Source organism: Glandiceps talaboti, chromosome 5 (assembly GCF_964340395.1).
Source record: "Glandiceps talaboti chromosome 5, keGlaTala1.1, whole genome shotgun sequence".
NCBI lineage: Eukaryota > Metazoa > Hemichordata > Enteropneusta > Spengelidae > Glandiceps > Glandiceps talaboti.
In genome coordinates, this window is record NC_135553.1 from 11,030,594 (window position 1) to 11,049,102 (window position 18,509).

At 36.8% G+C, this 18,509-nt stretch overlaps 1 protein-coding gene across 1 annotated transcript; it reads left to right on the top strand.

The window, feature by feature from the left end:
• Window positions 1-2,232: 2,232 nt before the first annotated feature.
• Window positions 2,233-14,110, top strand: LOC144435348 (fatty acyl-CoA hydrolase precursor, medium chain-like). Its single transcript, XM_078123944.1, has 10 exons — window positions 2,233-2,270; window positions 3,060-3,366; window positions 7,685-7,838; window positions 8,388-8,573; window positions 9,123-9,310; window positions 9,560-9,713; window positions 10,311-10,504; window positions 11,399-11,531; window positions 12,856-13,030; window positions 13,780-14,110. The coding sequence occupies exons 1-10, from the start codon at window positions 2,233-2,235 to the stop codon at window positions 14,108-14,110; spliced, it is 1,860 nt and encodes a 619-aa protein (XP_077980070.1).
• The last annotated feature ends 4,399 nt before the right edge of the window (window positions 14,111-18,509 follow it).

Sequence of the window (18,509 nt, forward strand, 5' to 3'; positions counted from 1 at the left end):
GGATACGTATATCACAGACAGACAGACAGACAGACAGACAGACAGACAGATTTATGGCACAAACATATTTAACAGCCAAACCGTGGAAACCTATCTGTATCACGAGTCATCTTTCTCAATACACCTGTTAAATACACGGCTTGTGATTCGCTCCCTAAACTCAGGCGATCATAGCATGGGTTACAAAGTCCTCCAAAAGTTAATGCGTGAACAAGATAGTCAAAAATATATAATATGGCGTAAATGCCTCGTTGTTACGGGTTACAAAGTTATTGTCTCCGACCCACCCACCCTGCATCGAAATGAACATTTTCGCCTGTCGTTTTGTGTTTTTATGTTACTTTTTGTCTATCATTTCTGACATTAACTGCTCTATTAAAGATATTGAAGTACCTGACGACAGGGGTTGTTCAGGGGAAGGAAAATCAAGGAAAGACAAAATAATTAGTTAGACCTTCTATACTTTTATAACTTATGTGTCGTTTGAGCAGTAGGTCAACAAATAATGTGGGTTGAATTGTCAAAGGTTTATCAATAAACATCAATACGTTATGGTCGCTTAGCAACATCAGCAGTTGAGAACATACCACCCAATTAGCCAAATATTAGCAAAATGCATGGCATGAGGCATTACGTCATCCGACCTCTGTGCAGATATTGCTACAGTTACATGTACTAGAATTGTTAAATGCATGATTGCTCACTATACCTGTAACACGAAAAAATCCAAGACGGCCAACCTGAAGTTGGAATTTCATTCTGGACAACATTGCTCTACTCGTTGACACATTTGATGATCAGGCAAAATATGATGAAGTGGTTTTTTAGCAGGTTTTTTTACAGCAGTCCTCACACTGGTAGGTTATGATAATAATACTGCATGCCTAGTCAAGCAATATAGAAATAGTAATATCTCACTAAGCTGATTTGAGTTCATATTTTACTCATATCTTCGGGACGATGGCGATAATGCTCCCTGTGACGGCAATGTCTCTCTGTAATGACTATAAAACCTAGACTCACACAGATCAAGATATAGTGGTTCACTAACAATACTGAATATTATACCAAAGACGTAGGGTGACTGAATCCCAAGGGGGGGGGGTGTTACTCCCCAATGTTTCAGACGGGGGTGTGGGACTAAGTTAAGCACATTTATAAGCAATAACATATATGAACAAAACGTGGGTTTTTTTTGCAGATTTTTAACTATAGGCCAGGAATCCAATTTGAGTTAAGTGTTACGTGTATATTTGGATTGTGCAATATCTACTGAGCATTGTAATTGACGCTGACTATAGCCACTACCAGCGAATTAGTTTATTATAAAGCAAAACACATACAAATACACACAATGACACCCCCACCCCACCCACCACCCCCACCCCCCCCCCCCACACACACACACACACTCATTCACACACACGATTCTACATATCTAGATCTCGATTCAGGTTTTGGACTGCGGGCAAAATTATGTTACAAGATTAGATAGCTATCATAGTGTTGTGGAACAGTCCCGAGAACGGTCAAGGCCTATCTTTCCCTATCTGAGTATCACTATCAACCAGGTTTATTATATGGCACTTGCAGGCTCCGTGTGAGTAATCGTCTTCAGGTGTTTGAGTCAACGAGAGCCCCTCTCAAACGTACAGTTTTTTTTCGCAATGAGTTCTGTAAAAACATTCAATGTTATAGAACTGTGAGCTCAGTAGCACATTCTACACATCGAATCTGCGCTGTTACTGCTGTACTCATCACTCCTAATAATATATTCATAGTATTTATACTGTTACAGTTAAAATTATAACATCGTTCTGTTTCAATAGTCAAACAAATTCGGTCAGAACCACTTTCAAACAAGTAACATCTGTCCTATTAATTTTTATTAATAAACTTCAATTGGTGGGAGCAATCAGATATACAATGACTATCAAGTTGAATACATGATTTTGTATTCGTCACCAACCTGTTTGAATGTTGTACTTGGATTGCTTCAGCTCATCACGGTTGTGTTGCTTATGCAAATTAGACAGGGATTACTTATTTCAGGTTTTGTTGATGCCACGTGACTTGTACATCTTATTTTACATGGTTGACTAATTTTTGCTGTAAGGCAAGAGTGAACGCTCTTCAACGTCTACATATCTAGGAGTGGGTAAATAATTATGCACCCAACAATTTGTGGACATCCGGGACAGTAATATGTAGACTTCCACTCACACTCCCAAGATGGCAGTAGGCCTGACCGAGCTGCAAAACGGCTGGAAGTGCAACGCATGGCACTTTACTGAAAATGCCTCACTTTAAAAATTCCTTTCCACTATTCCATAATTGGCATGTATTCTATACACGTCTCGTCAAATTTAATTGTGGTGTTTACAAAACAAACCTGAAGTACTGTCCCGCAACACTATTCAGTGTCGTGCTATCATCAGCAGATTATGACATACATGTATTCCACTTTTTAAAAATAAGATTAAGTTTTAATACTTTAAAACGAATAATATATTTGATAAAGTATATAATTATGCAACGAGTTCTTTTGCCAAGACATGGTGTTCGTGTTGATGCCCCAGTATCGGCAATGTTGCAGAGGGTGACAGACAGACATACATACATACATACATACAGACAGACAGACCGACAGACAGACGGACGGACGGACGGACGGACTGACGAATGGAGAGAGGGGGAGAGGAAAGAGAGAAAGAGGGGGGGGGTTGCTCAAACCAATTTAATACCCAAATCGCGTGGTGATTTTTTATTTTAATACCCAAACTTTGGAACTTTTTAGCTGTATCACGAGTCGTCTCTCTTAATACACCTGCTAAATACTCGGCTTATGATTCGCTCCCTAAACTCAGGCGATCATAGCATGGGTTACAAAGTCCTTTAAAAGTTGATGCGTGAACAAGATAATCCAAAATATAAAAGATCGCACGCATGCCGTGTTGTTAGTGGTTACAAAGTAAGCGTCTGCCCCGCATCAAAATGAAATTGGTCGCTTGTCTTTTTGTTTTCTTATTTTACTTTTTGTCTATCATTTCTGACATTAGCTGCTCAAATGACACTTTAGTTATAGAAGTACCTGGACAAGGGTTACTCAGAGGAAGGAGAATCAAGAAAAATGATGAATTAGACATTCTGTTTTTCGGCAGAGTACCATACGCTGCACCTCCAGTCGGAGAGCTACGTTTTGCTCGATCAGGCCCACCACCATCTTGGGAAGGCGAGTGGGATTCTACTTATTTCGGCCCTGGATGTCCACAAATTGTTGGGCGCATATTTGAATTGCTTCCTCCTGTTGATGTCGCACAGTTTTTTGATGAAGACTGTCTCCATATCAACATCTATGCACCAGACGTAAGTATTCAATGGCATAGTTGTAGCATTCTATCGTAGATCCGTTGTCTTACAATTTTCAAATCTATCGTCAAGTGTTCAGGATTTTTTTTAAAGTTGCACTATCCATTATAAGTATCGGGGCAGATATCTATCGTACAGAATTAAGAATTAAGCCAGAGTATGTTAAGAGCCTGGATATTTCTAATGTTATGTTAACGTTGATGCCAAGCTCATCACTTTGGAAAATAGAATATTACCTAGTTTTGTATTTTGGTGCTTGATAATGTGCAAGTAAAATTATCACAAGTTACGCCGGTAAATAGACAGACGAAAAATAGTCATCATCCATATCGCTACCACACCATCTGTATACAAAGATGGAAAAATAAATTCCGCGGGTTGCACACATATCTCGTCGCATGTACACACTTCAAAACATTACAAATCTTGCTTTTGTCATGTAAGCATAATGGCTAGGCCGGCATTTTTCACAAACATGATTTTCATGAAATTTCCGGCCTGTGCCAGACGAGTACACGTTGTTTGGAGTAGCGTCGAATCTTCAGGTTTGATTCTACAGTTGCGAACTCAGAGTCATATAGATACTGCAGTCTTTCTTCTCTCAAAGCTGCAACTGGAATATTTTTTTGTTTCAAAAAAAATGTTTTGTTTGGTACAATAACATAATCGTATTCGAACACCGTGAACACTATTGCATCACCTGTGGGTAAACATATTTTTGTAGCTGTATACACGATAAATCAACTAAAATTGATTTTTGGGGCCGCACCCAAAATGAGCCCCCTTAACGACGACCTCGGTTTCAAAGTGTTTCTGCACTGCTTAGGGATAGTGTCGGCCACTGATCAACATGTACAATGTCTATTTATTGGTATATCGCCAATTTTCAGTAAATATATCGTGGCAGTCTGATCGATAAATGATACTCCAGTTACAACCAGTACAGTTTTAGCGTAGTTACAGATATTTGATGAAAAAAATGTCCCTGTAGCAGCTAGTGCAGGACAGTTTACATGTAAGTGCTTATCATTGGGGACAGCTCGATAATGTGATGACCCACTAACCTAGTGATCACAAACTGTTAAGGCGGAGTTCAAATGACCAAACGCATCCAGTCATTTATTGGGTCACAGTCCATGTCTGGATGGGAAGATTAAATGCAAATGAGAGTGTGGCCTGATCATATACTTTATATGTTACCATTTGTTAGTATTTAGCACGTATCACCATCCAATCAACTGGATGACGATGTTTCATGATTTTGACTGGTAGGCCTCGCCAAATTATTTACAATACAAGAAGGTGTAATACTTCATTAAATATTCCGACATATGAAACAATCTTGGGCATAACAACAACAAAAATTGTGTGTTTCCAAATACTCTCAATTTTAGAATAGGTAGATTTTTATTTCATGTTTTATATATATATATATTTTCATGTGTGAGTGTCTAGTTCAGGTAGTTACGTTTTCCGCTGTTTTCCATATGGTCTCTGTGTTTTTGGTTTCTTCCCATCAGATGTACAGCTATTACAGATTAAAAGAACTGTTTTATATTGTCTTTTTAAGATGATGTCAGTTTCCGCATCCAGTATTTTTCGTGAGACTTCACAGTTTTCGCGATCTTATTCTTGAATACATAAAAAAAGTTTAGGATCGGCAGTAAAAAACTAGGTGGGGTCGGGTAACCGGATTCAGACAATTTTTGTTAGGCCTAAAGTGTAACAGTCCACTAAGACGGTGGTGTCGAGTGCAAAGAAAGTGTAAGCTTAAAATGTTATAAAGATTTGTTTGAGGCAGATAATGAAATGTAGAAATGTTATTTTATTTGCGGCCTAGGCAAATGATAACATGTAGCAGACATTAGTAATGAAACTGCATGTTAACGTGTTTGTCTAGCAAGATGATGTAATGTAGGGTTGTCGGTGGCCGGCCGAGCGGTTACCTCTGCGGCAGCCAGGGTTCGAACTCGCCAGGTACTAGGTGACGGCTGGGTTTGATTGAATTTAACCACGCTGCAAGTAAGAAGATTTTCGTTCGGTTTGACTCTACCGTACAACGCAGGTTTTCCCCTTAGATGTCCTCCTGCACTAATATTGTACCCAAGGAGCTTCCAAATGGGACTAGCTCCCGTTGGTTATCCGATACATAAAAAAATGTAACGATGATAGTAAGGTTTTATTGATGTAGGACTAAACGATAAAATGTAAGTGTCGCCAGGTTATAATGTTAGTCTAACCAAATGATCGTGATACAGTGCAGAAAAGATTCGTGAAGGTAGACAATGACATATTACGGTAGAAAATGTTTAGTTTTATAATTATATCAAACCATGCAATGACATGTAACAGCCTTAGTGAGATTCTGGATGTCCAGTCAACGTCCTGTTTGAGGTTACATGGCATCAATTATAGTGGAAGTAGTCGTTGGAAATCTAATGTAATTAGTTTTGGACTCATCTTTATCTCAAACCACCAAATAGAATATTGACTATAACAGACAACAATGGGTGTCTACGCATTTACGTATTTGTATATGTGTGATTGTAGTAACCGCATTTTTTTTTTACAAAACCAAATTATTTGGAATTGGAAATTGGTCGTACATCAATACAGAGAAAGAGCTCACTTAAACTAATCGACCAATTTCAATCGATTATATAAACATAAACTTTAGACAGTGGCATTAATACAAAATATATTCAATATGTGAAATGTTTAAAAGTATATTGTGTACGTGCATGTCTGGAGAATGGTGTCAAGGAGGGTAGGGGACATGTAACCAGTGCAAAGTCCCAAGTGATTATGATTAAAATCATTAACGGTACAAGTTATGTACTTGTACCATCGTTCGTAAACCAATCACAGCTCACACTAAACCTTACAAAGAGATGCGCCTTTACTGGAATTGCACATGCGCATGCCGCGGTTATATTAATATGTCTAGTCACACCTCCAAACAACCTTAATTCCTTGAGCGTCATTTATCGTTTGGCTATTTGCTGTTATTTAGCTTTAGATATTAACATGTCTGCTGTTTAAGTGCGTACATTGGATGGTAGTTTTAACATTTTCTCAATGGGAAGGTTTGGGGGAGTAATTACGGAAACATTGCCGCCAGAAATCAGTCCGTTTGTTACATGTACATTACGTCCTACATGTAAAATAAATGACGAGAAGAATAAATTTGTGTCACAAAATTACTTGAAATTCAGAGCAAATGAATTACGCCTACCTATCATTTACAATGCATGCATCATGTCACCGCGTCTATATACAGTGTATTCCTTATTGGGCGATGCAATTGCATTACACTACATTACAAATTCACTTACATTACATTACATTACATTACATTGCATTACACTACATTACAAATTCACTTACATTACATTAAATTACATTGCGTTACACTACATTACAAATTCACTTACATTACATTACATTACATTGCATTACACTACATTACAAATTCACTTACATTACATTAAATTACATTGCGTTACACTACATTACAAATTCACTTACATTACATTACATTACATTAAATTACATTGCGTTACACTACATTACAAATTCACTTACATTACATTACATTAAATTACATTGCGTTACACTACATTACAAATTCACTTACATTACATTACATTAAATTACATTGCGTTACACTACATTACAAATTCACTTACATTACATTACATTACATTAAATTACATTGCGTTACACTACATTACAAATTCACTTACATTACATTACATTACATTAAATTACATTGCGTTACACTATATTACAAAATAAATTATATTACATTGCGTTACACTGCATTACAAATTATATTACATTACATTACATTACCTTACATTACATTACATTACAAATCACATCACATCACATCACATTACATTACATTACCTTACATTACATTACATTACATTACAAATCACATCACATCACATCACATCACATTACATTACATTACACCACATAATATCACATTACATTACATTACACCACATTACATTACATTACATTACATTACATTACATTACATTACATTACATTACATTACAGTACATTGCATTTTGTGATTTGCCCAAGTAAATACTTCATGTAAAACATTATCATTTCTGGACCAAGTAGTAAGTTTAGTAATCGATTGGTTGTGCAGCAATTGCATTATTGCCTATCTATGCTCTGAAATAAATCATGCTCCAGCACAGGCCAGGCAAAAAAACATTATCAAAAATAATAGCTGTGAGAACTTTGATGCAAACATAGGGCTGGTGGTATTATTTTCTGTGTCTCTCCTGTCCAGAAAAACACCGGGGAAAATAAGTACCCTGTATTGCTGTTTATCCAAGGAGGAGGCTACTCCGTTGGCCTCAATATGCTATTCTACAGTGGAGAAGTTCTCGTTGATAAACAAGAAGTTGTCCTCGTCAACTTCAACTACCGGCTTGGATCACTTGGTAAGGAAATTTATTTTGGTCAGAAAAGGTAGAGAAAATACTCTATACGACATTTAGCAAGGTCAATTTTTTGTCATGTTTTAGACAGGTGTTATATTACGACCGTTTAGTACTGAATGTCAACACCCCCAAACTGATCAAAGGTTAAAGACGGATGACACTAAAAAGAAGGACAGCTGGAATGACCGAACACGAATAACAACATATACTCTATGAAAAAAGTGGAATGACACCTTTACTATATATTTAGAGTGTTGAATGACACTCTGTAAAAATTGGAACAACAGCCTCTATTCTATACTGTAGGTTGAACAACACCAAATGCTACATTATGATAAAATGGCAATATTAAATTGTACTCATATTATGAAAACGATGGAATGACAACCTTTACTGTGATTGAGGTGTTGAATGACGTCCTCTACTACATTTCACCTATATAGTATAGAGAAAAAAGGGCTGTCATTCCAAGTTGCTGATCATGTCTTCGTCAGAAGTCATGGGGTAACACAGCTAGAGTTGATGCAACTTCTTTACATATGTCAATAGGTTACCTGTCGACTGAAGATGAGTCAGCGTATGGTAATTGGGGTATGTGGGATCAAGTAGCAGCCATGAAATGGGTCAAGGAAAATATTGCTCTATTTAATGGCGACCCCGACTCGATAACCATATTTGGACAGAGTGCTGGAGCTACCAGTACCGGTCTACAAATGCTGTCACCTCACACTGAAGGTAGGTGAAAGACGTCAAAGACTACTCATTTTAGAAGTGTAGGGAGTGATCAGTCTCTGGAGAGGGGGGTAGATGTTTTCAATAGTACAACAAAATACCTGTGTGTCTGCCCCTCCCTACCTGAAATAAACAGGAGGACCCCTCCCCCACTTCCAATTCCAAAACCAAGGTAATACCCCCCCCCCCCCTTCCATAATACACCGATTCCCATGGGCTGAAAAAATGGCAAGTCCCTTAGAATTTTAAAATATGTCTATAAGATTCTTCTGTAACATGTCACCATACATAACGATCAACACGTGGACGTACAATATACCGTTTCCTAATACTAACTTCATTGATGTATTAATATCCCTAGAATTCTGATAAAGCATGTGTACATTTTTAGAACTGTCACGCTCTCACTCTAAAGGAATATGAAATCCAAAGTACACATGTACATGCGCATATTTTGCCATACAAGGAATTGAATACTGTCTTCATAGACATAGTTGAGAGAGACTCTGTATACTTTTTTTATAATTTTGATTTTATCATTTCCACGTATAGGGCTATTTCATAAAGCCATATGTATGAGTGGATCGCCTCTTAACTTCTGGGCAGTAAAGCAGCCACCATACAGTGCAATAGAGATGGCCCAAGAGTTGGCCGAAAAGATGGATTGCCCAACGACCCCAACGTCAGACTTAGTAGATTGCCTTCGTACCAAGGATGCCCTTGAAATTTCATACGCAGACGTCGGAATAGTAAGTATAGAAACTTAATATTTTTTACTGTGATGAGGAGTGAATTTCATAATTTAACAGTCCGCAAATATACACCTTGAACAATTGCAATACAGGCACCTATTTATAAAATAGATTGAATGGATCTTAAACTCGTACTTATTAGCATTTCGGCCTACAACGTCAACAACAACACACGAGTAGCATTCCTAATATAATGTAGTTAAAAGTATACATCAATTTCGTATGTTTTTGTTAAAGTCTGATCATGACCAAGGGGCTTTCATACCAGTAGTGGACGGACCAGGAAACTTTCTCCCCGAAGACCCGTTCGTTATGATGAAGAACAAAGATTATCATAAAGTCCCAATGATGGCCGGATATACAGCGACAGAATCGGCAACTTCAGCTATGGGTAAGATATTCTGTACACTTGAACTTTGTCAAGTCCTGTGAATCAATCATTCATAGTACTGGATGTGCTCTTTCCCCTGTTATTTATTTAGAAAGTTAAACTTGGTATTTCTGCCATTATCCATTCCAAAAAAGCAATACCGCAGACATTTTCAAAACTGCCCCTCACATTGATATCGATATCACCAATCTCAATATATCTTCGGTTACTTGAAAAAAATGTCCCACTTGCAGCTAGTACAGGTTTAATTGTCATTTCTAAGGAATCCAAAAGTGATTATGAAAAGCAATAACCATTACCTTTTACAGTCTGTAACCGACCGATCCAATATTCTTAAAATATTACAATGAGAGCAATGTAATTTTTTTTTAAAGCAAGCGATTCTGTAACAGAGTTGCTGTTAAAGTGGGGAAAAATCTCAGGGAGGCCAACTTCACAAATATACTTTACGTCATCCGTAGCACATTTTAACAACTGCTTGCAAATCGATTAATCAAATATCCATTATATTGCTTTTCAAGCATCTGTGCCTTTTTGCGTCAATCTGAGTGCGAATGCTCACAATAACAAATCCCCTTCGCACATTTGTCTTCCTAGCTGGTGTTGAAAATCCAGATGAAGGGATGACGAAGGAGGAATTTCAACAGAAAATCCTAAACAAGGTAATGAGAAGGAAGTACGTAAGTTGCAGTAACGTATCGTACGAAGACATTGCCGATGCTATGGAATTTTACTACACTCCCTGGGTGGACCCCAATGACGAAGAATTACTGCGGGATAACTATATCAAAGTGAGTTTCTAGTCTGTCTTATATCTTATACTTAAACAAGAAAGTACAACCAGCGACAGCCAAGCATTTATAAGCTGAACTTGCTACAAACAGGGAAAGAAAACAACTGAATCTGATTAACAGCGCTTAGCACAGCATGTTGGAGGTACAGACTGATGCATATATGGTTTGATAAGAACAGTTTTATGGCTTCTTTACATGTACATTTGTACATGAAATGCCTGATGAACTTGAAAGTTGTCTGTGAATGTAAGTTATTACGTAAAGTGGGCATAAACCTGTCTCTGGTTGTAAGTTAACCCAAGCGTTAGACCATATACCCATGTCCGCCATGTTGGAATACTAAATTGTTGAACAAACATAGGCCGCTGATGAACAAATGAATACTTGTGCTAAGAGACAATTGGAACAAAAGCAGTATGTATCCGGAGATGGTTATGTTGGATGACATACATGGGTGGACGAATGGACGGATGGATATTGCCCTTCATATCATATTCTTAATAATACACACTTCAAATATCGTATAATTTGGTATAATTATACGTTGATGTTCACAAAGGATGTAGGAAACACAATCCTTACGAAGGCATTCAGCTTACATCAAATTAGTTTTCACTTTTAATGAGTCAACATGTCTGAAGTATTGTCATAATATCTGCCAATATTTGAAGTTTCAAGATAAAAATAGGTGTGTGACACAATTTTGACGATGCCTGATAAAATTATTTAATATTGATGAAGCATCAGCAGTCACATTCTATTAAGAGAATGATAGCCAACACTCCTATCCTTTGTCGTGGAAGAATCCTTTCTTTGCCCGTGGCCAGTAGAGCTACCAACGAGGAAAATAAACTGGCTGTAAAATTTTGTTTCGTCTGTTATGTTTGTTAGTTAGAATCTGACGATAGCTTTGCAGCAGGTATCCACTACTTTGCTCTACACATGCTTGATGACGAAGAGAATCCAAAATACGTATACAGGTTTGACTTTCAGTCAGAAAGTGCAAGTTATGAAGATTACGTAGGTGAGTGCTACGTCAGTGTTTTGAGTAATATCAAATCGGTCGAATATCGTATTCACATTACCAAGGTCCGTGGTGAGGCTGTTCTGCATATACGAGTTGTTGTTTCTCAACTTGTGTTTCGTTGAAGTAATGCAATACAACCCTTGTACTAGTTGTCTAGAAATGCTGCTGATCAGAACGTCGTTTTATCAGTAGTATACAATTAAAGCTGGCTTTGTGGGAAAAGTTGTCTCCTTATCACACTATCAAACAGACATATATTGACACAAAATAACATTGGGTGCCTCTGATCTCAGTTCTCGCCATGGTTTTACCAGGTTTTTTTTTATGTCCGAGTCTGTGAAAGTTTCACAGACATAAACAAACTGATAAAAGCACCGCATGCATCAACATCTGAGACGTATCCGCAGTTGTTTTGTATCAGTGCAGTGTGCAGCAGTTTGTGTGATAAGGAGAGACTTCTTGGCACCTACAAAGTCAGTTTTAATAGTCCACCACTGATATGAAATGACGTCTAATCAGCAGCATTTTTAGACAACTGGTTCAAAGGTAGTAATTTCATAAGTTGTTATATTTTGTAAAAATGAATGATGGGTAAAACGTGAGATTCATCAAGCAATAAATAACTACGTCATCAGCAAGAAGATCAATATACTGAAACAATGAAGTTGACAGAAATCGTAGTTTTGCTCAAAGAAAATCTGTCTAACATTGCTACATTCTATTGTTTGGTTCGACAAAAATTGAAATACAATTGTTACATTTTAGTCAGTTTTCATCCTTAAAAAGTACCCGTTGTTAAAATGTTTATGGATTGGCGACGATCTGTTGAGATAATTGTAAATTGTAGCTCAGGCAAAGACAATGTAACAATGTTGGTAAGATGTTTGGCTTGTCGAGATGCTCTCTTCTATCATAAATGTTCAGTGAATGTAGCAATATACGAAAAAGGAAAGCTAGGGAGAGAACTGGAAAAAGTGTGGGGAGATGTGCATGCTCCGCGCCTACCAAATTTATGTATTTTTGTGTTGCATTTTCGAGTTTATATATATATATGTGTGTGTGTGTGTGTGTGTGTGTGTGTGTGTGTGTGTGTGTGTGTGTGTGTGTGTGTGTGTGTGTGTGTGTGTGTGTGTTATTCGGTAAATAAATCACACTGAAGATAACCTACAAACAAAAGATTAACCGAGGGAATGGAAGGCGCCCTTCATTTTTCGCGGCACATGCGTAGACTCATCATTCACATATCATGGCCAGTTTAACTTGCACTTCAGTGGATGTATTTATAGAATAATTAAGCAAGAGTACATTTTCATTAATACAGAGGTTCCACATGTCGAGGACTTGTTCTTTACTTTTGGAAGACCATATAAACCCTATACGCCTTTCAGTGTGATCATACCCATACCCCTACCAGTAACACCGAGGAATTTCACTGATGAAGATAGAGAAATCAGTGATACAGCCATGGGACTTTGGGTAAATTTCGCAAAATATGGGTAAGATTACAAAATGTACATCTTTAATTAAACATGTCATGTATCGTTCACGACCAATAAGTGCACGAAATGAAATATAGGTGAAACGTTAGACTGGCACCAGTCCCTTGGATTGGGGTGGGTTTTTTTAAAATTGTTTCATTCTCCTAAATCTTTACAATGTTTTGCGTTTAACTTATTTATTCACGTATAGTTTTTTAAGGAAAATGTTGTCCTTAACTTTTTTTTTAATTTTCCCCAGTTACTAGTAGTCTTGGGCGTTCACCCGAACGTTTGCTATTATTTCACACCAAAGAACATAATTGTGTGTTGTTTTTTAAATATTTTTTTAAAAATAGAGACTTGAGCATGTTTAGGGAAATATCAGACGAAAAATAGCAAAGTTCTTTCTACGCCCACCTCAAAAACCGTCCCTTAGCATTTGTGTGATGTGTTGAACATGACTTTCGTATTAATTGTGAATTGAATTTGTACTTTTTCTTTAGTTAGAGGGAAAAAACCGATCACATGTCATGCCCCGACCGACGTAATTCATTCTATTATTTCAGATTTTAAACAATGTTGTACTAAGTATAGCCAATTAAATGATATGCATTGACGAAGTGAATCCGATTCAAACATGACAGTTGCATGCCATGAACCGATGACAAAATAAAATAACACATTTCGACTGATCTGATGAAGAAGATAGCTATTTATAATTATGTAGAAGTGCTTTAACAATTTCATTGCTTGATTTTTATTCGTAGTGACCCAACTCCAGACGGACATTCACTTCCTGGGGTCAACGAGAAATGGGTTGAGTACAGTGCCTCCGATAAGAGAATATTTCACATCGACAAAGAAAGTAAAATGAAAGATGATTTTGTATTTCATGACGTCAGCTACTGGTACGACTACGACCCAAAAGTTGTAGAATCTGCAACCAACCAGTGTTGTGATTGTTACACTGTTCCTGCTCCTGATGATCCAGACCCGCAGACAGATCCTGATCCAGTCGACACAGCGTCCAGTTTGGCATATAGTTTGTGCCTTACCATCGTATCAATGACACTGTCTGCCAAACTAACCTTCCTGTAAGAGAAGATCATTTATGTGCAGGGCTTTTATCGTTGATGTTATAAATATTGCAATGGTGTGTACCTTTTACAGCCATCTCTGATATTTGAATATAACTATGAGCACAAAGGTCAGGTGGAATAATATTTTTTTTCACAATTTTCCGGATTTCTAATATTATTTTCTTATTTTTCTCTACATTTCAGATAAAGTTTTAAATATTATCATAACTATTGTTTCCTTTGACTTTTTTCCCTAATTTCTACCGTTATCACTTATCTTATCAGAATTTATAAATTTGCACAGGTAATTCCAGAACAAACTAACAGGCTATTTGCCCAATGAACATATTACTCTGTTAGTGTAAACATTTACGATCCGACTAATGGTAATTGGCAGATATTGAAAGTTGATAAACTCAGATAAGACATTGATAACGGTGGGAAATAAGGAAAAGGCAGTCAGAGGAAATGATAGGAAAATAAGAAAATAATATTAGAAATCCGGAAAATCATGAAAAATATTATTTTAATTATTTCTCCTGACCCATGTGCTATGACCAAGCACTTACAATGCAAATGTTGGAAAAAATATTCAATGCGGCAAATAATTAAAAAATCATATGGTATTTTAACTATTTAGCGGAAAGACTGTTGGTTACCCAGTTTTGACATTATTGACGTCACATTCTTGACGTCACGAAGTCTATGACGACACTGTCTGTGCGTCACAAAAGTTGTTGACATCACAGCAGTTCTGACGACGGAAAGCTACGCGTTCGTTAGTCCCGAGCAAAGTTACGAGCTTTCTTGTTTTCTGTATGTCAACAAGGGGACAACGCGTGATTTATGACATTTTTGTATTTCGTATTTTCTTAACATATATATAGCATTCAGTGCCGACAACTGTTACTGCAGGTGAAACTAAGCTCAGTACACAGAGAATCGGCAGTCAGAATGGATATAATTATTGACGTGTCTGTCTCTTGCGCAGTCAAGACCAGGCAAATTCGTGCATTGTATATCCCATATGCGTTGTACAATCATGATGTCATACATGTTTTTGTTTTGTCTGTCAAAATTGTTACAGGGATTTACAGTGCCAAGTTATCAAGTTTTATAAAATCATCCAAAAACACATAAAATTGTATCTATTCTGACTCGTTTCTGCATAGCTTAGTTTCTTCCGTTGTGTAATGTCGTATCAGCTATTATATTAATCGATGACTCTAGTAACCGTCTCCCAATTCATGCATAACAATGATAGAATTTATTTTATTGAAATAGTTCCTTTTTACAATTTCCAAGCAGGCAATTGAATATAAAATAAATCCCGCTATACTAGATGTCTTTGCACAATCCACTCAAAATGTTCAGAACATTTCTATGATAACATATATAACTGCTATTGTTTCTTATTTTTATTCGTAACTTCGACGCTTTGTAAGTGAATATATACTGTGAACGTAAAACCATGGGCAATATTATAATAAGATATGTTTTAAAAAGAAACAAATGAAAGGGAAAGTTCATCATGAGATTCATGTTATTGTAAATGTCTATATGTTTTTGTGTTTATCTATCATTTACATCTGAATTACGAATATTCGATATTCTGAAATATGTAAATATATGTATTATGTTGAAAGCACAAATGTAAAATGGAGAGTCTCAACAAAACTCAACTCAAAACAAAGGTTTCCAAATGTTCTGACTAGTTTCTGCCTTGTGTTGTGTTGATAACAAACCACCTGTAAATGACAATACATGTTTCAATAAATCGTATCACTTTCCGAACAAAGTTGATGTAACGCTATGATTCTGATTTTTTTTAATGTTAATAAAGTCTGTATCAGAGTATGACGAAATGTAAGCCATGCACCTGTGAGCATATGGTAATTAGTTAAAACGCGGCATTGCTAAAAAATATATATACGACAGAAAAACACACAAAAGAAGACCAGGCTATGACTAAAAAATATTTAGAGGTTGAAACTAAGCAAGCTGATACTAACGTTTTAGTATTCCTGGACTATTACATTTCACATCCACACATAGTAAAACGTCTTCTAATATCGATAGACTGTTGACGCTACAGTTGTACTTGAATTTTCATGGAATCCAAGATTTTGTAAAGAGTTTCAAGTCACAATTAATATCTACCCACTTAATTTTGAAAAAAAAACCCTGAATTTGTTAAGCTACCAATAGCATGGCAAGTGACAAAAAAAATCTTTTTGTATTGCACGATTTCACCGTATCCAAAATGACTATATTGTCTCACTTTAACACAGAGACAATATTTGGTCCAAATACTAAGTTCATCACTTTCATTTCCATAAAAAAATTTCATATATTTTGAAATGTCTCTTATAGTGTCGCGTAGGCATACATGTAGGATCACACGTCGTCATTGTCTGTATTTGTTTGATGTTCACGAATGACGTCATCATAGTTAGGAGGCGGTGTGATGTCACTCATATCATCTGTATCCGTCTCAAATGCAGAATTCGTGAAAGTGACGCTGAAAGAAAATAAAAATTTTGTTCAATTATTACATCAAATGTTTGTGATGAGATTGTGTGTGTATATATATATATATATATATATATATATATATATATATATATATATATATATATATATAACCAAATAAGTATATACAAATGAAACTCACCCAAATAAATTAAATTAAAGTGAACAAAGAAAAGTAACACGTATAGGATTCGAACCCACCTCCCCTGAATACTAGCCAGAGTGCTCTAGTTACAAACTAATTTTAACCGTTTATGTGTAGTTTTCGACGATGGAGTCCACATCCAGAGGAGCCGTTACACACTGTTTCACGCTGTTGCGATCATCAGACGAATATATATAATTGAGGAAAGAAAAGGTACACACCAGGACAGCCCACGGAATATGACAAGCCGTTCAGACCAAAAGTACTATTCTTACTTTAGCTATTGCGGTCATTGTGTCGATGGTGACTAAGGAATTAGTAATAATTGCTGTATTGTTGGCAACTAGTTATTTTTCATTTAAAGACACATCACCGTCAATAACATTAATTGGAATTTGTCTATTTGATCATTTAACGAACGCACACTTCTATACACGACAACTCATGTCTTCTACACGTCACTGGTTTTGTGGTTCTCGAAATATGAGTCAAGTCGTTCAAAATCGCCATTATTTTTCCCGATTATGGTTGAGGAGGTATATTTACATTGTTCCCCAATATTTTATTTCATTCAACCGGAAAACTTTAGGCTACTCGTCTAGTGACTTGTAGTGACACGGTCTTTTAAGTCACTTGTATTTTCCATGGCTGAACAAAGAAAAATATTGGGGCATAATATTTAATTATGCCAAAACCTTCAGTATACTGAAAATAAAAGCATTCAATAAACAGCGCCATCATCGATCATAGAGTGAACAAGGCAGACAGTTTACACAGTCGAAAGTGTGTTGATGAAATTTGTGTGATTCCAAAAAGTAATCATGGTTTACTCACCATTCTTCATATGCTGGAGGAGGATCATTTTCTATGTGTACATGTTCTTCCACCACCCTATCGTTTCTTGACGAGCTTGTACCGCCACTCTCTCTAGAAACTTGAACATCAGGCGTTGCTTCTACATCATCCTGTTGTCTCCCCGAATAGTCATACTCATACGCCAGTTTACTTTTAAAGAACCGACATGGAAGCATGGCTAAGATGACTATAACGCACGTAACAACGATGGCTAAGACCAGCAAGTTCAAATCACCATACTGAAAGGCCAACGCCACGAGAACAAGTATAATAATTGCGCTCGGAGAAAACAGAGCGCAGCAAAATGTTAACGCCCTCTTGCGACCATGTTGCTGATATGGTGTGCCTTCCCTCTGCTGATGAGTCGACACTGAGTTTGCATGTCTTGCATCAACGGAATTATCAGTTCCGTTTCGTCTTTCGTCATTGTTTGTATTTGTTGTAGAGTTTGTTATATTCGCTTCGTCTTCTGTAAGGACCGCCATGACTGCTACTCGGCAAGCGTTAAACTAAAAATAGTTTTAAAGCACGGAATTCAACGAAATATAACAAAGCGATGTTTGTTCGATGAACTGCCCACGGAATTTTCAAGTATCAAGTATTGAAAGCCAGTTCCATCTGCAGGTGTAGCCTACGTGTATATCAAGTACAGCAGGTTAATGATCGACACATTTATACAAAATACAAAACCTGAACCTGTAATGTCTGCCCCTGGCCGTCAAAGAGATAAAAACACCGTGACAATGGCCACTTAATCTCGTGATGAAATTACTCCTGCATTGGATCAGTGAGTCCGAATTCCATATACCTGTCAACTGACAGACCAATCGAACATTTGGATGGCAATATTATATATCTGAACATGCGACCATTCACAGCACATGTA

Coding starts and splice junctions, on each gene's coding strand:
- LOC144435348 (XM_078123944.1), top strand. CDS start 2,233: ATGGCAGTAGGCCTGACCGAGCTGCAAAACGGCTGGAA. Junction 3,367..7,684: donor TCAACATCTATGCACCAGAC/GTAAGTATTCAA, acceptor TCTCCTGTCCAG/AAAAACACCGGGGAAAATAA. Junction 13,031..13,779: donor GTAAATTTCGCAAAATATGG/GTAAGATTACAA, acceptor TTTTATTCGTAG/TGACCCAACTCCAGACGGAC.